Raw genomic sequence first — 21,565 nt, 5'->3', positions numbered from 1 at the left:
ACGCAGTGTACGCTGTGTGTTAGGAACGCACACAGGGAATGCACAGCGTACACTGCGTACGTACGCAGGGCTAGCGAGAGAGTTGCCGACATCGACGGTTATTTACGAAAAAGAATAAAAGACTGGCATTTTTGGAAGCGATCGAGTAGCTGAGGTAGGCAGGGATACGACTTGGGCCCAAGAACGCTGAATTTCGGCAGTAATTTGGGTTTTTACGTCAAGTCCAAAAATGGATTTGAAGTCACCAACTCTACGTACGGGTCTTTGCAGGGCTGTGGTGAGCGGGGCTATTAGCTGTAGCGGAACACACAGCATCGTACGCAGGGCTATTTGGTGGGCTATTCAGCTCTGGGACTATTCGCCCCATAGACGAGTGTACAGAAGCGAGAAACTTTCTCGCTTCTGTACACTCGTCTATGGGGCGAATAGTCCCAGAGCTGAATAGCCCACCAAACGACTGTGGTTTGTGCTTCGTTTTGGAGGAGGAACGGAGTGCTGGGTTACACTACGAAAAATTCAGTCTCAGCGGTATCAAGGTTACTGGAGGAAACGTCGCGTATCCAGCTTTTTCCTCGATTGTGTACTACGTCATCATTTTCTGTGGTGTATCTGATTGCGGAAGTTGCATGTGCGCTCGCGAGCATATACCAAACAACAGCATTGCTCGTTTGAAAGGTTACGACTCGATTCCGTAGATTTATTTGTCGGTCTCGTGGGCGAAAAATGGGCAGCGTATGGATGGGAGATGTAAGTATTGCTTTATTGGCCAGAAAATACCGGATCCCAATGCATGCATTGTTCACAAGCTACATTTTGTGACTGATTCGGGGCTTTCTCCGACCTACGTGTACTGTGTACAGGGTGTTTCATTTGTGTACGTACTCACCAAGGAATCGAAGGATGTCTCGCTTGTACCACCATGTACTTAGGAGTAAGTTACACGAAAGAGTACCAGATGTGCAGCCCAGTTCAATTTGTAGCGACCTACGTCAACTAGAACTGTGCCATTAGTTGCACCATGGAGTTCCCAAATTACCCAGGCAAAACCTCGAGCTACAATAGATACTGCAGTAGGAGGTAGTATGTGTGCTACATCCATGGTAGCTCTGCATGGCAGCTAGGGCTGTGTGTTACCGGCGTTATACGGCTTCCACGGCGCACTGTCGTGGGAGGCCGTATAACGCCGGTAACACACAGCCCTGCCATGCAGAGCTACATCCATGGTAGCTGCAGTACACATCTGTTGCCTGGGGTCGTCTGACCTCGAGCTACTGTGCTGCAGCTTCATGAGCTTCTTGTCGCACTAATTAGCAACGTACGGTGCCCTATCGGCAGTCTGTGACCACAGTCCCCTGTGATCTATTCCGCTCTTGGACTATGCGCCCCATAGACGTGTGTACATATGCTTGAGAAAAACCAAGTCAGGAAATGAAATGGCTATTTCTATAGGGATTGTGCCACCATGTCATCTTCGACATTCGATTTTACCGTGAAAAGTAGCCAGTTCATCTATCATGTAACCGTCGACCGTTCCCTATCATTCTCAAAATTCATACCTGGTACTTAATTTGCTTCACAAACGCTCGTTTCGTGTGATTTTCGGCCGAATTTGACGGACACATCGCTAAAACATAAGGGTGAGCAACGTTCCGGTCACCTCACAGTGGACGTTGGGCACCTCCACTTTACTGACGTTAGCGCCGCGTACCCATGAGGGGTGACTGGAAGGTTGTTCATGCCTTATGTTTTGGCGAGGTGTCTTCTGAAGTCAGCCGAAAATCACATGAAAATTCATACCGAATACTTCATCTGCTTACAAAATGCTCATTTTGTGTGATTTTCGGCCGAATTCGAGAGACACCTCGCCAAAACATAAGCGTGAGCAACATTCCAGTCATCCCTCATGGGTAGGCGGCGCCAACATCAGTAAAGTGGAGGTACCCAAGAGGTGCCCGGAATGTTGCTCACGCTTATGTTTTGACGATGTGTCCGTCAAATTCGGCCGAAAACCACACGAAACGAGCGTTTTTGAAGCAAATTAAGTACCAGGTATGAATTTTGAGAATGATAGGGAACGTCCTGACTTGGGTTGTTTCTCGCTTATGTACACACGTCTATGGGGCGAATAGTCCCAGAGCTGAATAGCTCACGAGTGACTGTGTCTGTGACACGCTCTTGCCATTGGCGTAGAATTAAAGGGGCAGATTTTTTATCATCTTTATCTCTTAACAAATTCATCAGCTGAATATAACTTCCAAAAGTAGCCCCTGAATCCAATGGCGTAATGTATGACATGATGTTTTTACTTTGACGCTTCACGCATTACACCCTTCCCCATTACTGCACAAGTGTTCAAGTATAAAGATAGCTTGCCCTGCATATTAACATTCTGCCAATGACTCCAGGAATTCTGTACAGAAATATACTGATTCAACACACCCAGAGATCGAGATATACCACATACACCATGAACAACTATGAACATATCCTCTTTCATGTGCAGTGGTCAATTTAGGAATACGTAAACTATAGAAAGGATGGTCATGATTGGAAATGTAAAAGACAAATGAAAATCATATGTCGATAACGCTATGAATGAATAATACTTGGATCATATTTCTATATAATGACATGAGGAAACAAAGGTGCCGAAACTCACTATCTGGAAATTTTCTTTAAATTTCCTTGAGTTGACCCCATTTCCATACATGGTATTACCAATCACATTAAATTTTCTCGAGTCAAGTGAACATTCTCGAGTGAATGATTTGTCAAATTTGCCTATATTTTGCAGTTTTGCTTTCTTTAATTCTGTTTTTTTTTTCTTTTTTGCACTCATTCAAGCTGGAGTCCTATATGGACGAAGCTTTCATCACAAATGCCTTTGCTTCTCTCGGCGAAAGTGTCATCAGCGTGAAGATGATAAAAAATAAATACACCGGGTAAGTGATGTGCTATCATGATCTTATCAGAAATGATGAAAGACATCCAAACTTTCCACACAACACTGGTCTGAATCATAATTTACTGAGGGACCAAATCAAATGTGTAAAAGGTAGTATATACCTCAGCATTGAAAGGCCTAAACTTTCACTCATATTTTCTGTAAGGAAAATATATAGCATGCTTTCTAAGTCAAGGCATAATGATGGGTTTCCATGCAAAATTTTGTACCACAGAAAGAAATCACCTGATGTTCGCAGCACTTGAAATTCAAAATGGCTGCCATCTCCATGTTAAAGTTGCAATATGGATCAGAATTGACCTTCACATTTCGAAGATTTAACTTCATAGAAAAATCCATAACAATTTCATTTGCAGATTCGACCATTAACAGGAACACGAGGATGGCTCTAATTTGAGTAAATTGATTTAATTACCGAATAAATTGCTGTTTTGGTACGTACTGTCTGCGAGAGTAAAGCACAGAATTTGAAACGTCATTTTTACTATTTGAATATGTACGCATGCGTATTTGGTGCATGGTAACGGTTTATGAAATTGCAACATCGTGTCAACATGCCTAGCTAGCCTTCTCACGGGCAAGCGGTGATCAGGTCTCTGACTGCGCCCTGGGTCTCTGCTGACTGATTCAGCCTAGTAAAAATGGAAGAAATTAGCCAAAAATGTCGGCAAAATAAACATTGTTTGGTCAGATCGAAAGATGGAACCAGAAAAAAGAGTGACACACGACTACTGCACCGCGTCGAGGAGGCACACTGTGTCTACAGTTTCTCGCGAAAACACCAACGTCGCCACTGTGTGATGATCAACTTTGCTAGCCAGCGGTGTTTCCTTGGGCAACATCGACCTACCAACATCGTGCGGACCCCAGGATTTGTAATGTGAACCGGGCCGTAGTCCCTCCGCAAGGAAATAACTTAGATCTGTTAGCATTCATCGATAATCTATATCCTTCAGGTCAAATATGCATTTTTTGGAAGCAAAGAAAACCTGCAGTCTCCATCATTGATGGCGTAGTCTCATTTACAACGCGTCGATTGACGCGCTGACATGGCCATGGAAGACCAGACTGAGGGGCAAGACAGTTGCCGAACTACTGCAGTGGGGATGATACTGAAGTGGGCAAAGCTGTCAAATAAATATAGCGGGCAGATACCTCGCCTTTTAATATGAAAAATGTAACAACATGCAACGGGGAGAGGTTTGCGGAAACGCTCTCAGGCACGCGGTGAACACAAGCAAGATCGGTGTACGTGGTCTGGACGCTCGATCGATCGAACGTACACAGTAGGTGCACACCGCGTGGCACTAACATACATGTATATGGGTGAGAAAAATCAATCACACGATCTTTTGTAGAGCTGTACTTTATCATATCGATATACTTATATTTCTGAAACATTGTTATGCTACCAAAGTTAGGTAAACGCAAATTTTACAATAAATTATCATTATATATGTAAAGTTCTGTCATTGTGTCAACATCGCCCTTCCAACGTGCACTCTATTGAGACGTCATCACTCTTGGTGGTACTTGTCACGTGCACAGCACAAACGGCAATGTTTTTGTTTTGAAAGTTTGTTTACAAAACAGCTTTTCTGGGCGGCCGCAACGTATCAAAACGAACGTGTTTGTGTGTCAGGATTGGTAAGAGGCTTAGATAAGAAGAGTACTTCAACGTAGTATGGTCTATTTGCTTTAGTTTTACGAAAAAAAATGGACAATTTTGATCCATATTGCAACTTTAACTCTACAGAAAAAAAAATAATTCATTTTTGATTTTCACAAAAATAAGCAGCTGAAAACTTAGTTTACTCCGTGAGCTTCAAAATGAGTCCCCCCCCCCAAGTGGGAGACTGAAAAAGTATAAACCATTGTAAAAGTTACAGAGTCCAAATATCTGTCCCTCAGGAACATTCTACCTCTAACAATGTGGGAGTGTTTTTTCCATCATTTGCTATGGTCAATTGAGGGGACAATACATCCGTTTATACTTTATCATACATGCATGCTTTGGTTATGACTGTTTTCTTACGGATGCTCCAAAATTGGTGTTGAAACCAATTGAAATCGATCTTGCTTGCTCATGGCTGTACTGAGTGATGACAACCGTATCACTTCTTGATATTGTTCCGCTAATGGGCAATTTCACTTCAAAGGAGGGTTTATGAAGAAAATAAATATTACGATGTCGACACAGGTTTTCACAATTTGAAGAAGATTTATTTTTAGTTTAAAATGACGGCGGATGTATTACAGTAGGCAGGAGTGTGTAAAATGGGTGTGTTTTCATGTTTTGATACATAACCTCATCCCTGCGTGAAAGTTATGAGGCTGCCAAAATCGGGTCAAAATACTCGCACCACGCCAGCATTTGATTTCTAACTCAATCGAGTATGAACAGCTGAGAGCATAGAGCAAGCAGCTCTGCGACATCTATGAATGCACAGTGGCTATAATAGCTGTACCAGTCAGTTTATCTCGAAGAATTATACATGTCCCGGCCCAGACGTCAAATTTACCATCTTAGAAAGGAATTTGTAAGCGGATTAGGAAAAACATGAAGTGAGTACACTAAGCTGTAGTGTCGTAACTTGTTCGTCATTTTGTTACTGTACGAATAAAACATTTCAAAGGTATTTCCGTCGTCTGCTGGTATATTTTCGTTCCTGGGTTGCCTAAATAGAATTAAACTTCCTTTAACAACCTAAACAAAAGTTTTACTTTCCCTAGATCTTACATTGTATCTGAAACCCGCATCAGTGCCACCAGACACGATCATGAGCTGTGAATCTCACTGACAGATACAAATCGGAAATATTATGTGCACCTTCAACCTTGTCTGTCCCAAGTGTTTTCAGTGCGGTTGGATATTTGTGGCTCATTTATGGCTGTAAACGATGTAATTCACCACCTAGATACTTAAACTCATCAACAGGAAACTTGTCATAAAGCAGTTCTATCATGATGCACTGTCAACTGGTATCTTAATCTTCAGCAGCATAGACGACATGAAAACACTGCACCGTATGGGACCGGCCGTGAACGATGACAGGTGTCGGCAAATGATACAAATTTTCAATGCGTTCGTTTGTATGTTTTTGGTACAACTGTACTTGTGCCTAAGTGCAGTGCCCATTAACTGACTGCAAACAACAAAATTTTGACCATCCATAATCATAATGACGTTTCTGATTGTCATTTGTCTTATTCTCTCAGCTGTTTTATATGTACATATACCAACGAAAGTCATGCATACCAGCAAAGGTCACGCATACACGTAGCTGTAAGTAGTTTGTTTAGAGTGAAAATATAATTCGTATTTTAACATGTTAGTAGCTGTAAGTAGTTCGGTTACAATCAAAATATAATTCGTATTTTAACATGTTAAAATACGGGTTCATATCAGTACTGTCTAAACAATAGGAGAATGGCAATACAGGCATAGCATGTACATATGATAAGTTACAATATTCAATCTTGACAGGTCAATATTAGACTATTTTTTTTTTCCACCAGGTCACTACAAGGTTACTGCTTTGTTGATTTTGGAAATCAAGAAACAGCAGAGAGAGTGCTACGAAAGTACAATGGCAAACCAGTTCCAGACACATATCCAGTAAGTGAAGTGCTATGCGTGCTTTCAATATATACTTCAGCAATGCTATACTGCCCTACACTGTACCACTGAACAAGCTGATACTTTACCCTTTGAGTGCCAAAGTCAACTTTTGTCGCTTTAATGAAATGTACCCAAGTCAAATTTTTTCAAATTTTTGCCATAATTTTGATAAAAATCTGTAGCCAATGAAATGTGATGTCCATTTGGTCCAAAATTATCAAAAAAATTGCAGAAAAATTCATAAAAATTGTTAAAATGTTGCACTAAAATTTTGGTGGGAAAAAATTACAGCACTCAAAGGGTTAATAATGCACATAACTACTCACAAATGTAGCTTATCATTCCCTTTGTACACTCAGCTTTAGAAATTATCAATATCAGACTAATTGCTTGACATTTAACTTTGGTTCGGCAAACTTTTATACCGGTGACAGTCACCCTTCTTGCTGTGTTAAAGGAATATCAATGTACAGGATGCGATGATTAATCCTCATCATGTACATACAACACTCCATCCTGCCATTTAAAATAACAGTGCAATTATTAACATACGATTAGATTACTCCAAAAAATAGAGGGGTGGCCATCCCCTAAATATCCCCTTGTGGAGAAACCTGAATTCGTACATATTTGATTTCATTTTCTGTCGTTGTTTTCAGATTCTGTCTTATCCTTAAAGGCATTCAATTTTACCTTGTTGCAAGATAGATGAATAGTGTACTGACTGCAATTGTGGTATTTTCTGAAGTCTAACAATACTCACACCTTATCTGACCTCAAGAATATGCCTGATTTTCACCGTAATGGAGTCATAGACATCCTCATTAGTGGCTTCATGATATTGGAAGCAATAATTTCCCATTTTGTGTTTTTGTTTATTCACCTAGACAAAGCGATTCAAGCTGAACTATGCTGCCTATGGACATAGCTATCAATCGTAAGTTTTATTTTGGTTCTTTTGTATATAGAATTTAAATAAAGATATTGCCTGATATGTTAAACCCAGAACTCGAATGGACCATGGTATAAACAAAACAACATGCACAAACACGCATATAAGCATTTGTATTTCTATACGTGTTAGTACACATGGATTTTCTTTACCAGCATCACATGATTTCCTGGGGGTAATGAGTTTTCAAAACACCGTGCATCTTTCTTATTCCAGATTAGAACCACTAGCATCTCATCATTATCTGAGAGATATATTGGATGCCAAATAACTAATTGAAACCCCCTTAAAATTATCGAAAACACGCACAATGTCATCCCAACAATGAGATCTTGAGATATTGATATACACAGAGTAGTGGCATTCCACATCATGATTAGTGCCCATGATGTAACATCACAGACTTTGCCTCCAGATCACAAAACTGTGTCTGAACTCTATGAACAAAGTGTGAACGATCGTTGTAAGTTTCTAATATATCGGTCTATAATGGTATAAACATCTCCTACACCAACAAGAAGAAAAAAGAGGAGATGCTTTTAATTTAATATTTAATCCACACTTCAACCTTAATGTGTGAATACTTTTATAAACCTTATTTAGCATAATTTAATTTGCATAATTTATCATGGTTCCCCCCCCCCTCCCAATCTAAATCAAAACCCAAATTTGTCAAGGACAGGGGGACATTACCCCCTTGGGAGAGAAAACTGGAGGGAAACACTGCCCGTGTGCCCCTGCAGTTCGAAAAATAAATATTTGTTTTTCCTGAACATGGGCGATTTGCAAAAGGTCGTCGGTTGACCCGAGAATTGGAACATATATTCAGACATACCGTACTTTCTACATAATTGCAGGCCTGAGTTTTCTCTCTTTGTCGGCGACTTGACTCCTGAAGTCGAAGACCACGCTTTACATGAATTCTTTGCTCAGAGATACCTGTCTTGCAAGGCAGCAAAAGGTATGTACCCACAAACTTTTGTACTAGTTGTTTTTGAAATCCTTAAAAACGGCCAGCAGCTATAACTCTTGATGTTAATTCACTTCTTTTGTTGTGTAAGTCAACTACCTGTCTCTATTCTACTTCCAAAAGCATGTTGAAACACCAACTATTTAGCTTGTCAATGCAGCATCTGTACATGTAAAATACACTGTTATTGCTCACATTTGAATTCTAGTCTGGACCAGAATTCACTTGTCAACAATAACAATGCAGTCTACACATGTACAGGCTGAGTTGACAAGCTGAATACTGTGTATCTCAACATGGTTTTAGGGAGAAGAACAAGAATCTCTGGTTGACATTAAAAAGAATAGAGAAAAATTACAAAAAAGTTGCCACCACTGGCCCTTGAATAGGATTTGACATTTGGTGTAAGTGAGATGTTGAAAGCACAAAGTACATGGAAATTGCAGTAGTACTGCTACACTGAACTAAAAGCATGATAGAAGTGTGCGAATATATCGTAGAATGTTGAGAAACAGATACCATATTGTAAATAAGTTTTTAGAAAGACTTTTTACTGGGAATGAAAAGATAAGTAAACTTTTTACAAGTTCAAATTCCATGTTCAATAACATAGCTGCAATTTGCTGTGTACTAGGTGTTTCCACAGCACCATCACACATAGCATAGACTCATCATCAGTATGGTGGATGAAATGTCATACTTTGACTTCTGCTGTGTTTTATGGAAGACGCTGTGTTCACAGTGGTATAAATAACCATTTTCACAGGAATACACAAAATTCTATTTACTCTCTGCATGTTGTTTTGTTTGTACCATTTTCCCATTTGAATTCAGGGGTTAACCTATTGGTTAGGCAATAACACTGCATCTTTTGACCACAAAACAATTTTTTTTAGGCAGATGTTGACTATAATGTCACTGATGGGAAATTGTCACTTGAGTTCAGAGACCCCAAAAATATAGTATGAAACTTGATCAGAAACTGTCAACAATATGGCAATATAAATTGATAATTTTTTTCACAATATTCACTGTACTTCTTCAACTCTTTCCTTTGCAGTGGTGCTGGATGGTTCAGGCAACTCTAGAGGGTACGGCTTTGTCCGTTTCTCAACAGAAGAAGAGCAGCAAAGGGCCCAGGTAGAAATGGACAACATGGTTGGACTTGGAGGCAAACCAATCAGAGTGGCCCGTGCCACTCCAAAACGGTAATTGTGACTTAAAATGCACATTCAGTCACTGACATGCAGTGGGAGTGATCTTTGTTTGATGAATGTTTACCCAATTACTGTGATTTGGTAAATACCTTTACTGCCTAGAGTTTGCGTGTCACATATTTGACAGATACCTCCGTCTAAACAGTGTTTCAGCTTTCATGGAGTTGATTTACTTGTGGTTGACTGATAATATTACCGCTAGACTATAGTTACACCAGGCAGAGTTGGCAACTCCTCAGTTTAGACTGTATGTCTCTAGTTCCTGTTTTGCCAACGGTTCAATGCAAACCACTCACTGTGTTTCATCATGCTTTACGAGTAGACCAAGAATGTGCAATTGAGGTACAAAACAAGAAATAGTTAAAAATCATCAAAAGTAACAGCTACTGGCCCATCAAATGACTTAAAGGTATACTGTCACCTGTTTCAATTTTGCCACAGTTACCATGGAAAGAGAAAATATAACCAATCACAGATTTTAAGTGGGTGGCCGCTTTTTAAAAACAGCGCCCCCACATGGGCATTTTGAATACCAAGGAACGCCCCTTTGACCATATATGGGCATATTTAGATTACAGGTGACTGTATACCTTTAACCTGAAAGGTTACTTTCTTGTAAGTTGCACATTTGTAAAACTGATCAACTCTCACCAAAAATGATGACTCTTCTGCGTCTATTCTCTTCTCTCTGAAGACCTCAACACAACCCTCAATCACAGCATCAACAACAACACCAGCAGTACGGCCAATACTACCAGCAATACCAACAACAGTATCAGAACTACTACTCAGCGTGGGGTAACTACCAACAGCAACCCATGCCAGGGGGTGCCTCTCACCATTCACATTCACAGGGGTACTACAACTATGGTCACATGGGGCAGTATGATAATTCCTCCTATCATTACCAGCAGAATACCAAACATGGAGGGGTGAGTACCAGGATGTAGAAATGTAGGATGTTGCTTGCAAACACTACCGGCTGTCAGCTAAAATTTACCAGCTGTGAAAATTATAAGTTTGATTAAAATTAGGACACTGTGCACAAATATTATGTGCTTACACATTAATTGTAACTATCCTTCTGTAACTTGGAAGTCATTGTCGTACAACAGTTGGATGCAGCTGAAACTACTGAGTCTGGTTTGTAGGACATCCATCAAAGAATGACATGAGTCGTGATTCGTGCATGGTTTGCTCTCAAAATAGAGAGGAGCCCCTTGCAATCTGATGATTTATACCATCACTTGATAAAACATTCTGCTGAATAGAAGAAAAATGCTTTAATGAGACATTATGGACACAGAGAGCACGATTTTGTCAACAGAAGTTGCAACAGGTTTATAAACTTTATTTTTGTTTTCCCCTCAGCAGAGCTATGATGATGGCCATGAGGCTGTAGAAGGTAAGTTTCACATACCGTAAGATGAATATACCATGAGTGTAAATGGTTTGATGAGGACATTACTGTAAGTGCTTCAATGGAAGTAGTGTTGAAAATACAAGATATGGAAAGGGAGAATGACTGGATTTCAAATTAGAAGTCAGAATAGAATGTATGATAGGTTACCGTGTAATTTATTACCCAGTACTTGTTCTCCGGAGCTTGGAAAATCCTAGAGGCAACCAATTTACATAACAATGCATAGTTTGCATATTCTTTTGTTGTGAAATTGCTTTCTTTGTATGGTCAGTATGAGTACATTGTTGTAAATACAGAGGTGGTCGACCTCCAAAATCCCCTCAAAGAAAATATATTGATGCGTTTTGCTTTCTTTTCAGTCCAAAATTACCTTAGAATAACTTTATAAGTTTTACAGTTGCAAACTCTAGTCAAAATTAAGAAATTCTAAAGCTGGGGCTGCGACAGGCGATGACACACTCACAAGCATTGAAGGATGGCAGTGGTAGCAATGAAGCGGTCAAATTTGGTATTAATGTCATGATAAAAATTAATTTAAGTCGAAAATTTGACGCTATTTTCTGAAATGTAATATTTCACTTGAAAGAAGAGCGCATGTAGAAAAAAACGACTATTTTATTTGGCATTTTCCATCCTCATTCTAAAATGGCAAGGGATTAAAGACTGACACTCTAAAAAATTGATTAAAATCATGATAAACAAAATTAAAATTCCTCTTATTCAATATGTAAGAACTTTATATGCCGAACAAAATAGTCGTTTTGTTATATAGCATTTAAAGAATATAATGTGAAAATTTCAGAAACTCTGACCCAGCCAGAGTGGAGTTAAATTCTTTGGAAATTTTGAAATTGGGAGGGTAAAAGAAGTCAGAAAATACATTTGCATAAATTAACACTTCTTTATCACGCAACTTTTGACTGCTTGGCAAGCTACAAGGTGAACCCAACCGATATTTTAATCTTGGGTTAACAAATTAATTAAATTGAATAAATATTTCCCAAAAACTGATTTTTGAGCAATATATGCTGTGTTAGGTGCAGCGCCCCCTTAAAAGAGTATTGTAAAAGTTTGAGAGTCAGAACATCTGTCTCCAAGACACATTCTACCTTAAAATGACCGGGTTTGTTTCTTTTCAACCAGATCCAGATCCGCCACTGGACATTGACAAACTGAACACTGAGTTCATGACAAAGAGTGAAGAGTTGTATGAAGCCATAGAGAGTTCAAGATGGCAGCCATTGGACACTGTCATGTCAGAGATTCCAGTCGCCACCAAGTCATGACCTTTGAACTGTGACATCACAGACACTAGATGTACTCATGACCTTTGCTCCGTGACATCATAGACGCAAGAGACGTGTATAGCTTTGGTAAATCAGTTTTCAACCAGTGTCACTACGACAGGATAGACATTTGTGATGTCTGTCACAAAATTTTCGTACACAACGGCGCAATTTCTGGGATAGAGAAAAAACTCACCTGCTAAAGAACAGTTATAAATCAAATTAAAAGATTAGTAACCCCCGCAACTTGGAAACTCTGATTGTTGCAGCTGCAGCCTTTCTTTACAACGCCCCTACTGTGTTCCCCTTCAGTGAGCCAAAACTGTGGCATGCCATACATAAAGTATCTATTGTCCAGCATTATAGGGGACCACGACATAAATTTCAAAGGAAAAATTTAATTGTTTTATTTATTTGTTAGGTAATTATTCCACAAAAAAGAGTAATTATCATACATATTTTCAGTTGATGTTTAGCTAGCCTTTTGATAAGTGTGTAGTAGGGGAAAAGTGAAGCTCCACACATGTGGAAATCTCATGTGGTTTCTATGATACAGGACAATGGGAAGAGCGCCCTCACAGACCATAATCGGACAATTTTGTCAAAGAAGATAGTGTACTTGGTTGTACAGGCAGTTTCTATGGGATTCATTGTCTTTAAGAAAAAGGAAAAGTGAACATCTTCTTAGGGGCAGCCAAATAGGCTCTATTGGGACATAATCTGAGGCTTTTTGTCTTTAAACAGACTATTCTATTTGAAGCAAAATTAAAATCTTTGGGGAAAGTGAAAGCCGTGAAACCACTCTCTTGTTGCTATGAATCCTAAACCTTCCCTGCCTACATACTGGTTTTCTCCAATCCACTTCAAAACAGAAACATTCCCTGCTTACCCTCTGTTCACCACTGAAGGTGCACTACATCCCCTCCACATCACAACCCCTGTACCCCTCTTTGTAGCACAACCCCCCTGAATTCCGCACTTCTCCCATTGTGCTTTTTTTTCAAGATTTCCGCTTGGCACAAAAAGTAAATTTCTGTGCCACCAGGTAAGAAAAATTGCCCAAATTCTGCCCAACCCTCTGATCCAACAAAGAATGCCCTTCAGCATGTCAGGTAACTGCTTCTAAGGCAGCGCCTGTCTTTAAAGGCGCCCTTCTCAAATCCAGGTTCTTGCATTAGCGAATGTGTCAATAGCCCATTAACAGTTTGTCGTTGTTTTGTTTTCCATTGAATATTCCATCAAGTAAATAATATTTATATTAGATAAATCTGATAATTGAGGGGGGCTTTAAGAGCAGCAACGTACATTGTTTATAATAGCCATTATTGTATGTGTTGTGCCATGTGGCTTTAAATATGTTTTGGTAAAAACGTTTTTGAATTCTGTTTCATGAATTTTTAACAAGTGACCATTAAAGTACATGCATGTTTAAACAAATGTTAGTGCAAGATGTCAGTGTACTTGAACCTGTGACCAAGACCTTTTTATCTTGACCTCTGCAAGTAAGGTCATCAACCAAGGTCAAGGCATGTCATTTAAGTGTGAGTAAATTGAACCAATATTTGTGTTGGTATCACTGATTAGGGTAGAGGCGGACTACCCGTGACTTCTGAAGTTTTAGCTAAATCCATCAATCCATCAAGTAGAGCTGCAAGAAAATTCCATTGTGGTGTTGCCTTCTCCATTGTGAAATATATTCAAAAAAGTGGTGTTTCTGTGCCAGATTTAATTTCCTCTCTTAAGGTTGGTGCATTGAAATTGAGACTTCAACTTTGGATCAGACGTTGCACAAGGAAACCTTAAATCGTTCCTCGTTCCCTATCATAATCAAAAACGACAATCAGGGGTTACCATGTCAAATTTTGTACAAAAGAAATAAATTACAATATTTACGCACTTCAAAAATTCACAAAGCTGCCACCGGGAAAATTTTTCACAAAAAAATCGGTGAAAAGTTTATTTACTCTATGAGCTTCAAAATGAACCCCCAAAAGTGGCAGACCGAAAAAGTATTGTAAAAGTTTGAGAGTCTAATATCTGTCCCCCAGGTGCAATCTACAGACCTTAATACCCTAAGAACTGGTGAAAAAACTGACTCTGCCGTTTGTTCTCAGTACTTTTTGATAGATAAACCCGAGTACATCTTTGTTACCTAGTAAATCAATCATTCCTCCAAACGCTAGAAAGTCATCGGTAAAGGGAAGTGGTTATGAATGTGCTGAAAGTACATGACAATACAGCAGTTTTTACGGGCCAGCAGTAGCTTTAAGGTAGTATGCACCTCGAAAGTAAAGACTTAAACTTTTGCTCAAACTTTCCTCTATGAAACTTTCAACCATTCTCTTAATTGCCAAATCAACAATAAAAATCGGGGGTCTCAGTGCAAAGTGTAGAACTAGGGAAACAAATTACCCAACATTTTGCAATATTTGAAATTCAAAATGGCCGCCAACCCTGTGTTTACTCAATGGTGGGAAAAATTAAATTTTGGATATTCGAAAAACTAAGACGGTGAAAGTTCCTTTCTGCAAGAGCGTTACAATGAACCCCCCACAAGTGGTATATCAGAAAATAATTGTAAAAGTTTGAGAGTTCGACAATCTGTCCCACGGCACATTCTACCCTAAATAAATTGTGCGTGAAGATCCAAACGACATGACAATGTGGTGGTGAAGGAACAACAATTTTCATGACAAGACACGGTACGGACTACATATGACCAACAGCTGTAACTTTTTTCATAATTATTGTTTATTATATCGTCATGAGCAACCACATTTTCTTGTACATGTTCTACCCGCCAAAGCATGTTGAGACACACTGTGTTCAGCGTGTCAACTCAGCCTGTGCATGTGTAAACTGCAATGTTATTGTTGACCAGTAAATTCTGGTCCGGACTAGAATTAAAATATAAACAGTAACAGTGCATGTTGCTCGTATAATAGAAGCTGTGTTGAAAAGCTACATAGTTGATGTTTCAACATGCTTTAACAAAAACTAGCAATGGACATACAAATGGGAAAAAAATCGAAAAAAAATAAAAAATTACAGCTTGTGGCTTGTAACGTTAGCTGCGTAACATCAAAGGTTATGGTACATGGCTGCGTGATATTTCTCAGAATGTAAGACTGTATGCAATTATTTTCCCCGTCAAACGTCTTCTCTACTCATTGTCAACTACGACATGTACCATTACAAAGAAAATGAGAGTATTTTTACAAAATGAGTATTTTTACTTTAAAATCGTCATTTACCGTAAATCTTAGAAAATGGCCAAATTTTTACTGAGTATGATGCATTAGTATGACATTGTGAAATAACCATAGACAGTTCTGCTGCACTGTCTATGAAATAACTAATCGTACAGTTACCACCAAATTAGCTAGTCAAACCATAAGCAGGAGAGGGGAACCTCTACTGTCTCATCGTCCGCTCGCAGGGTTACTTCCCACTTTCGGGAATCATCCAGCTGCCCGGACAAGGAGATCTTGGGAAGCGAAGATGCTACTATTATGATCAAATCCAGTTTTTATTTATGATTAAGGAGGTACGCGCCTCGAAATTGAAAGCCAGCAACTTTTGTTCAAATCATTCCCTATCAAAATCAAGAATAAGAATCGGTGGTCACCGTGCAGAAATTGGTATTTGAGGCAAATTACCGAATATTTACCGAAGTTGAAATTCAAAATTTCCTCCATCATCATGGACCGGCTTGGCTTTTCTCGGCAGCAGTTACTGCTTGCTGACTGACCAAAAGCGTTGGCCATTGCGTTCACTTCACGATCTTCGAAAAACTTGCCAACAGCCTGCCAAAGTATATTGCTTTGACTTCTCGATCAACCCACCGCTAATACGACTATCTGCGGAAGTTTCTTCCTTCAATTTACCCCGGCGTTTTGATACTTTGCACACAGACTCGGGGCAGGTCTACCACCATCTCCGTAATAACTCTATGAGGAAAGAATTGGATTCTTCTATTTTCACAAAAATAAGCCGGTGACAACTTCAAAATGAGCCCCAACAAGAGGTAGATTAAACAGTATTGTAAGAGTTTTAAAGTCCGAAAATCTGTCTCCTCGGCGCAGTCACATCTGAGCTGGCTGGCATTATAGTGACGTGCATACATTTCAGAGGCAATGTACAGGAGAAGAGAGTAGAAAGACTATGTGCAGTGTGAATTCAAATTTTTACTGGTATTTCATTCGTTTACACACGTAGCGGTGGCTACTTGACAGGTGTGCGTGTTTACTTAAATATGAAATTCGCAAACATCGTCGGTGCGCATGCCCCATGTCTGCACCGCGTTTCAATGATGTATGCCATGCCAGGCGGCCATGGTTCGTCCCAATTTCTGACTACAAAGATTAAACCGTACAATAAAAAATAATGGGGGTATTTCCAACCATGAAAACATTAAGATAAACCACTTTTATATTTTTACTTTCTTAAAATGAAGCCAGTCTCTTGTTCACACATTATCGTCGTCTCTTTTAATATTCTTGGTAAATAAAGTTTTATGCTGTTTCCAGTTGGCATATTTACCCATCATCCGTCAATGACAATATGACTTGATTAATGTGTCTAATGTACAGATGTACTCAAGCTGGGAATTTACTTATTATCAATATTCAGCACCCTACTCCCCACAAATGTTGAATTCCCCCCCCCCCCGCTGCAAATGGGATAAAATCGAAATTTGACGGATTATCACGGCATTGGACAAGAATTTACTCATACAATCTACTTTTTTAGCTTACACTGAGACGCTTTTGTAAGAAGAGTGTGTGGATTTACTAAATTTACCCTTTCACTATAGAACTGATGGTAAAGCCTCGTTCCAGTAGAAGTTTTATGAAGCCAGTATCACCGTAGGTAACCTACTGCACCATGCATGCCAAGGTCAAGAGTACTGTTTGTCTTCAATAGCGTCATTTCCCGGCAGTAGATGTTTGAGTAAAGAAATCTCCCTTTGTATTTCGCCACCATAGCCACTTGACTCGAGTTATTAAATATTTCGGTAGAACTGAAGGCACCCTCGACAGCGGTTGAAGTAATTCGCCCTTGGTAGCGCGGCGAAGAAATAAAGCTATGTTTAATTGTCATATACGGGCTTATGTGATCTCAGTATTCAACAATCCCGCCCTTTTTGCTGTTTGACATCACAGAAGACAGAGGAAATAGTACTTGTCTGAGGAAATTTGAACAATCCATATCTCAGACTTCCGGAATCGAAGACACCAAATGGTCTACCCATATAGACTTGCTGAGCTGACCGCATGGCCATCAATTAACTCTGCGATAGAGTTTTAGGAACGTGCGTGGCACTTTAAAGTTCTCTTTCCTCATGCGGTACAATTTAGAAATAGTCCTACCAATGATATAAAATATGTTGTTTACCCTTTGCCCGTAAACAATGAACACTATGTGGACGATTATATTCATTGAATTATGGGCAAACTGTTTTCAGTCGAAGGCTCGGCATCGCAGTTCTGACTGGCAACCGTGTTTGTATTTTGTCGTAATGTCACATCGGTGAAGGACTTTGGACAGTTTCTTTTCCACTCTGTTTTAATTTTATGATCCGCGAGTAGTAGGTCAGTCTGTTTGTGTACAATTTACAAATTTACATTTCGCCAAAGTTCAAGCCAAATATACAATTTAGGTAGTTCGCGCCTCGAAAATGAAAGACTGAAACTTTTGCTCAAAAGATTCTCGAGCAAACTCTCAACCATTCCCTTTCAAAACCAAACATAAACATTGGGGTCACCGTGCAAATACATACAAAGAAATTATCAAATAGTTACCGATATTTGAAATTCAAAATGGCCGCTATCCCTGTGTTATCTCCATTGGGGAAAGTAAAAATGCCGAGTTGCACAAAACTAAGCCTGTGGAAACTTAATTTCCTCCATAAACTTCAAAATGAGCCCCAACAACGGTATATTGTAAAACTTTGAGAGTCCGAATATCTGTCCGCGAGGAGCATTCTACCTTAATCCTTCGAGCGCCAAAGTCATTTTTGTCACCTCTATAAAATATACCCCTGTCAAATTTTTCAAATATTTTTTTCAAAATTTTGATGAAAAACTGTGGCCAATGAAGTTGATGTCCATTTGGTCCAAAACTATCAAAAAATTACAGAAAAGTTCGTGAAAACTGGTATAAAATGTTGCAGTTAAACTTTGATGGGAAAATTTCATCACTTAAAGGGTTAAAATTGAACGGAAAGCTCGACACAACCACAGACAAAGAGAAACTGTTTCTATATTTGTCTGTGACACACACGAGTTTCGTAGATAAGACACAAAGGTTTTGTAGATAAGGCTGTCAATAAAAAGAGTTGTGGTTTTTAATGAGAACGGTTAATGCATCGCTCAACACTTTTGTACAACACATGAACTATTGCCATAAATTGTATTTTCAGCGGGAAAATAGATCATGTTGAGCACTTTCGAACAAAGCGTCGATTATATTGTTAGTTTAACAATGCCACGAAAAGAAACATAAAGTGAACAGGCATTGCTCTACAGTTCCACCCGTTCGCAATGAAAGTGAAGACGATCCGGCCACAAGGTCCAAGACCAGGCCGATATTTATTGATGCAACCAACAATCGTCATGATTGTATGAAGTCAGTTTCGGTCCGTCTTTCTATTGACAGTCTTATCTTCAATTTTAGTGTTTCATATCTGCAAAACGCCTGTGTACCGAAAGTAAAAGTGAGCGTGGACGCACACGGGACTGTCGAGTAGCTGAAATGCTCTGCAGTTTGTTGTAGTGGCAGGGGCACGAAGGAGGTTACCCATATGCTGGCCCATGGACTATAATAGTATTACCGTCAACAGGGTTCAACTTTTAAGTAAAACAATAGTAATAACGACAAATCAAAGAGCGAAGGAAAATATGAAACCAGCAGTTGTTTCGTTTCATATATTACAATATTCCTTCCCAAAACTCTGTCCCTTTGAAACGAGCCTCGATTTAGGCTGTCGACAGCTGCTCAGTGGCAAGTGATACAGAGCAACTTGTGCGTTCGGCTCTCGGCCACGCAGAAACCCGTAGCATTTATTTACAATGTATGCACGTTAATGCAGCTATGACAAAGGTTACAAGACTTCTGTATTTTTAGAACTATTTATCAATATCGCGTGTCAAGCGGTCGCTGCTGTTTCATATCTGAGTGCGAAATGAACAGCTGCAATATTAAACATATATCATTCAAATTTTTATCAACTACCAAACCAGCATGATATTTTTCACGAAATGGGGTCTTGTACGGTAGATTTTATCGCGCCACACTTTTCAGAGTCTGCGCTTGTTTTTAAAAGCGAGAGAAGTGACCTGTTAACACTCTCTATCGGCGAACCAGTGCCATCATACTTTAGGCCTACATTGAATAACCAGAGTTCGAACTATTGGAACTCAGCCATCGCACTTATATTGAACCGCTGAAAAATGTGAAATCAGAGTGACTCATCGCGGTCAGTGACACTTGACCTTACGCAGACGCTTTAACAGCTACAAATATACATATCAGAGTATGAACGAATTGCTCGGGTCAAATAACTAGTATTATTTTAGGTATCGAAGAGGAGCAATAGCTGGAATACGATAGCATGATAGCAAGAACTTTGTAATATTATCGTATGATCGGTTAAACCGGATGGCAATATGCACGGGACGTTGACACTTTGATAAAACTTCTTGTGTTCCTCCCACTTCTAGCAACTTTCTGGTGCGAGACTACATTTGTTGAACAAATATTTGGGTACAAGAGTTCTTAAAAATGGTCAAAATAATGAGACAATGTGAACATAAATTTACATCAGATTGTTAAATTTTGCTTTAATGGTGTGTAATATCTGTTTACAGAACGTGATTGAGAGCAGATTATTTAGGGTCTCATCGACCCAATTTTGGCGGGAAAAAAGTACAACATTGAATCGTCTGCGATGTGGATTTTTTCATGAATCCTCGTTATTTTTTCAATGACATGTAATCACTCAGCAACAAATAATAAACACATGACAAAAGGTTTGCAAAAGCAGTTCAGCCAGATACACGGAAATTTCATCCATTTTCGAAAACGACAAATTTCAAAAGAAAAGATAATATTGAGATATGAAAGTGAATTGGTAAAAAACAATAAAGAAAAAGAAGAACAAAATAAAGCTGGAAACATAAAAAAGACTAATGCACATAAAGTTCGTTCAGCCTACAGTTGCTTGCATCCGGGGAATTCACATGGTGACGTCATCGATTAACGGTTCCCTTCTTTTGCGCGTTCCCAACCAAAGTGCACATTTTATCGAAAGGACAAAACTTGCATGAATCTTGTAATTATTCTAGCTGACCTTGAAAGGATAAGCGTTCACCTCATAATTACTATAATAGTCTTTACACAAAAGAGTAAATCTTCCTTATATCCTTGTAGTTGTTTGTCATGTTGATGAGAGATCAGCGTCACCATCACTGCAACGCGGGGAACTCAGTTTTACAAGTATCAGCACATTCTTTCAGAAAATCCTCGAATATTTTCGGCTCCGTCAATGGATGGGCGATGGTATTTTGTCGCTGAAGAAGAATTGCTTTGACCATAGATTAAGAATCATTCGATATAATAACGCTCCTAATTTCATTTTTATCATGATTTACATGATGGCTGAAGCATTCATCGTTTCAAGTGAATAATCGCTGATAAAGCCAGTTAAAAGTTGTGAATACTGTTAACGGGATGCAAGTTGGTCCATTGTCGTGGTAGTAGATAAACTTCGCTCGTTTTGCAAGCCGTACAAGTCCTGCGAGGTGATGGTGGTTCGTTATGCCAAGAATGTTCGTTGCTCGCCGTTGAACACCTCCCGTGATGGAGGTATTGGCACAGAAAATGGCGAGGCATTGCGCCAAGCTTTTTTACAATCCTTTAAGTTCTCAAACTCACGTAGGCCATAATCCAGAAACAGTCGCACAGTTCGTCTTCAGGTCGTCGGCGTCGGCGTCAAATATGCTATCGGTAAACTTGTGTAAAATTGATTCTAATGCAAGCAACTATAATTATTAAACTTCTTTCCAGTATAAAAAGGCCGCCATTTGTAACATACTCACTTCGAGTTCAGCAAAAGTTGTTGCTTGTG

At 39.4% G+C, this 21,565-nt stretch overlaps 1 protein-coding gene across 2 annotated transcripts; it reads left to right on the top strand.

The window, feature by feature from the left end:
* The first annotated feature begins 581 nt into the window (after positions 1–581).
* LOC139133228 (tRNA selenocysteine 1-associated protein 1-like) lies at positions 582–13,872 on the top strand. Of its 2 annotated transcripts, none has more exons than XM_070699719.1 (10): positions 582–747; positions 2,845–2,942; positions 6,485–6,584; positions 7,475–7,524; positions 8,397–8,500; positions 9,570–9,717; positions 10,421–10,658; positions 11,098–11,131; positions 12,293–13,581; positions 13,728–13,872. In XM_070699719.1, the coding sequence occupies exons 1-9, from the start codon at positions 724–726 to the stop codon at positions 12,433–12,435; spliced, it is 939 nt and encodes a 312-aa protein (XP_070555820.1). In that variant the 5' UTR covers positions 582–723; the 3' UTR covers positions 12,436–13,581; positions 13,728–13,872. The 2 variants fall into 2 exon arrangements, with proteins under 2 accessions (XP_070555820.1, XP_070555821.1); XM_070699720.1 differs by having other exon boundaries at positions 583–747; positions 11,101–11,131.
* Positions 13,873–21,565: the final 7,693 nt, after the last annotated feature.

Source organism: Ptychodera flava, chromosome 5 (genome assembly GCF_041260155.1).
Source record: "Ptychodera flava strain L36383 chromosome 5, AS_Pfla_20210202, whole genome shotgun sequence".
Taxonomy (NCBI): Eukaryota; Metazoa; Hemichordata; class Enteropneusta; family Ptychoderidae; genus Ptychodera; species Ptychodera flava.
Note: the sequence above shows the minus strand (reverse complement) of the source record. Positions and strands in the feature narration are given on the sequence as shown.

Bases quoted from the DNA above. Each gene is read 5' to 3' on its own strand.
- LOC139133228 (XM_070699719.1), top strand. From the start codon at position 724: ATGGGCAGCGTATGGATGGGAGAT. The intron at 9,718-10,420 runs GTAATTGTGACT...TTCTCTCTGAAG, and splicing joins GCCCGTGCCACTCCAAAACG to ACCTCAACACAACCCTCAAT. The intron at 10,659-11,097 runs GTGAGTACCAGG...TTTTCCCCTCAG, and splicing joins AGAATACCAAACATGGAGGG to CAGAGCTATGATGATGGCCA.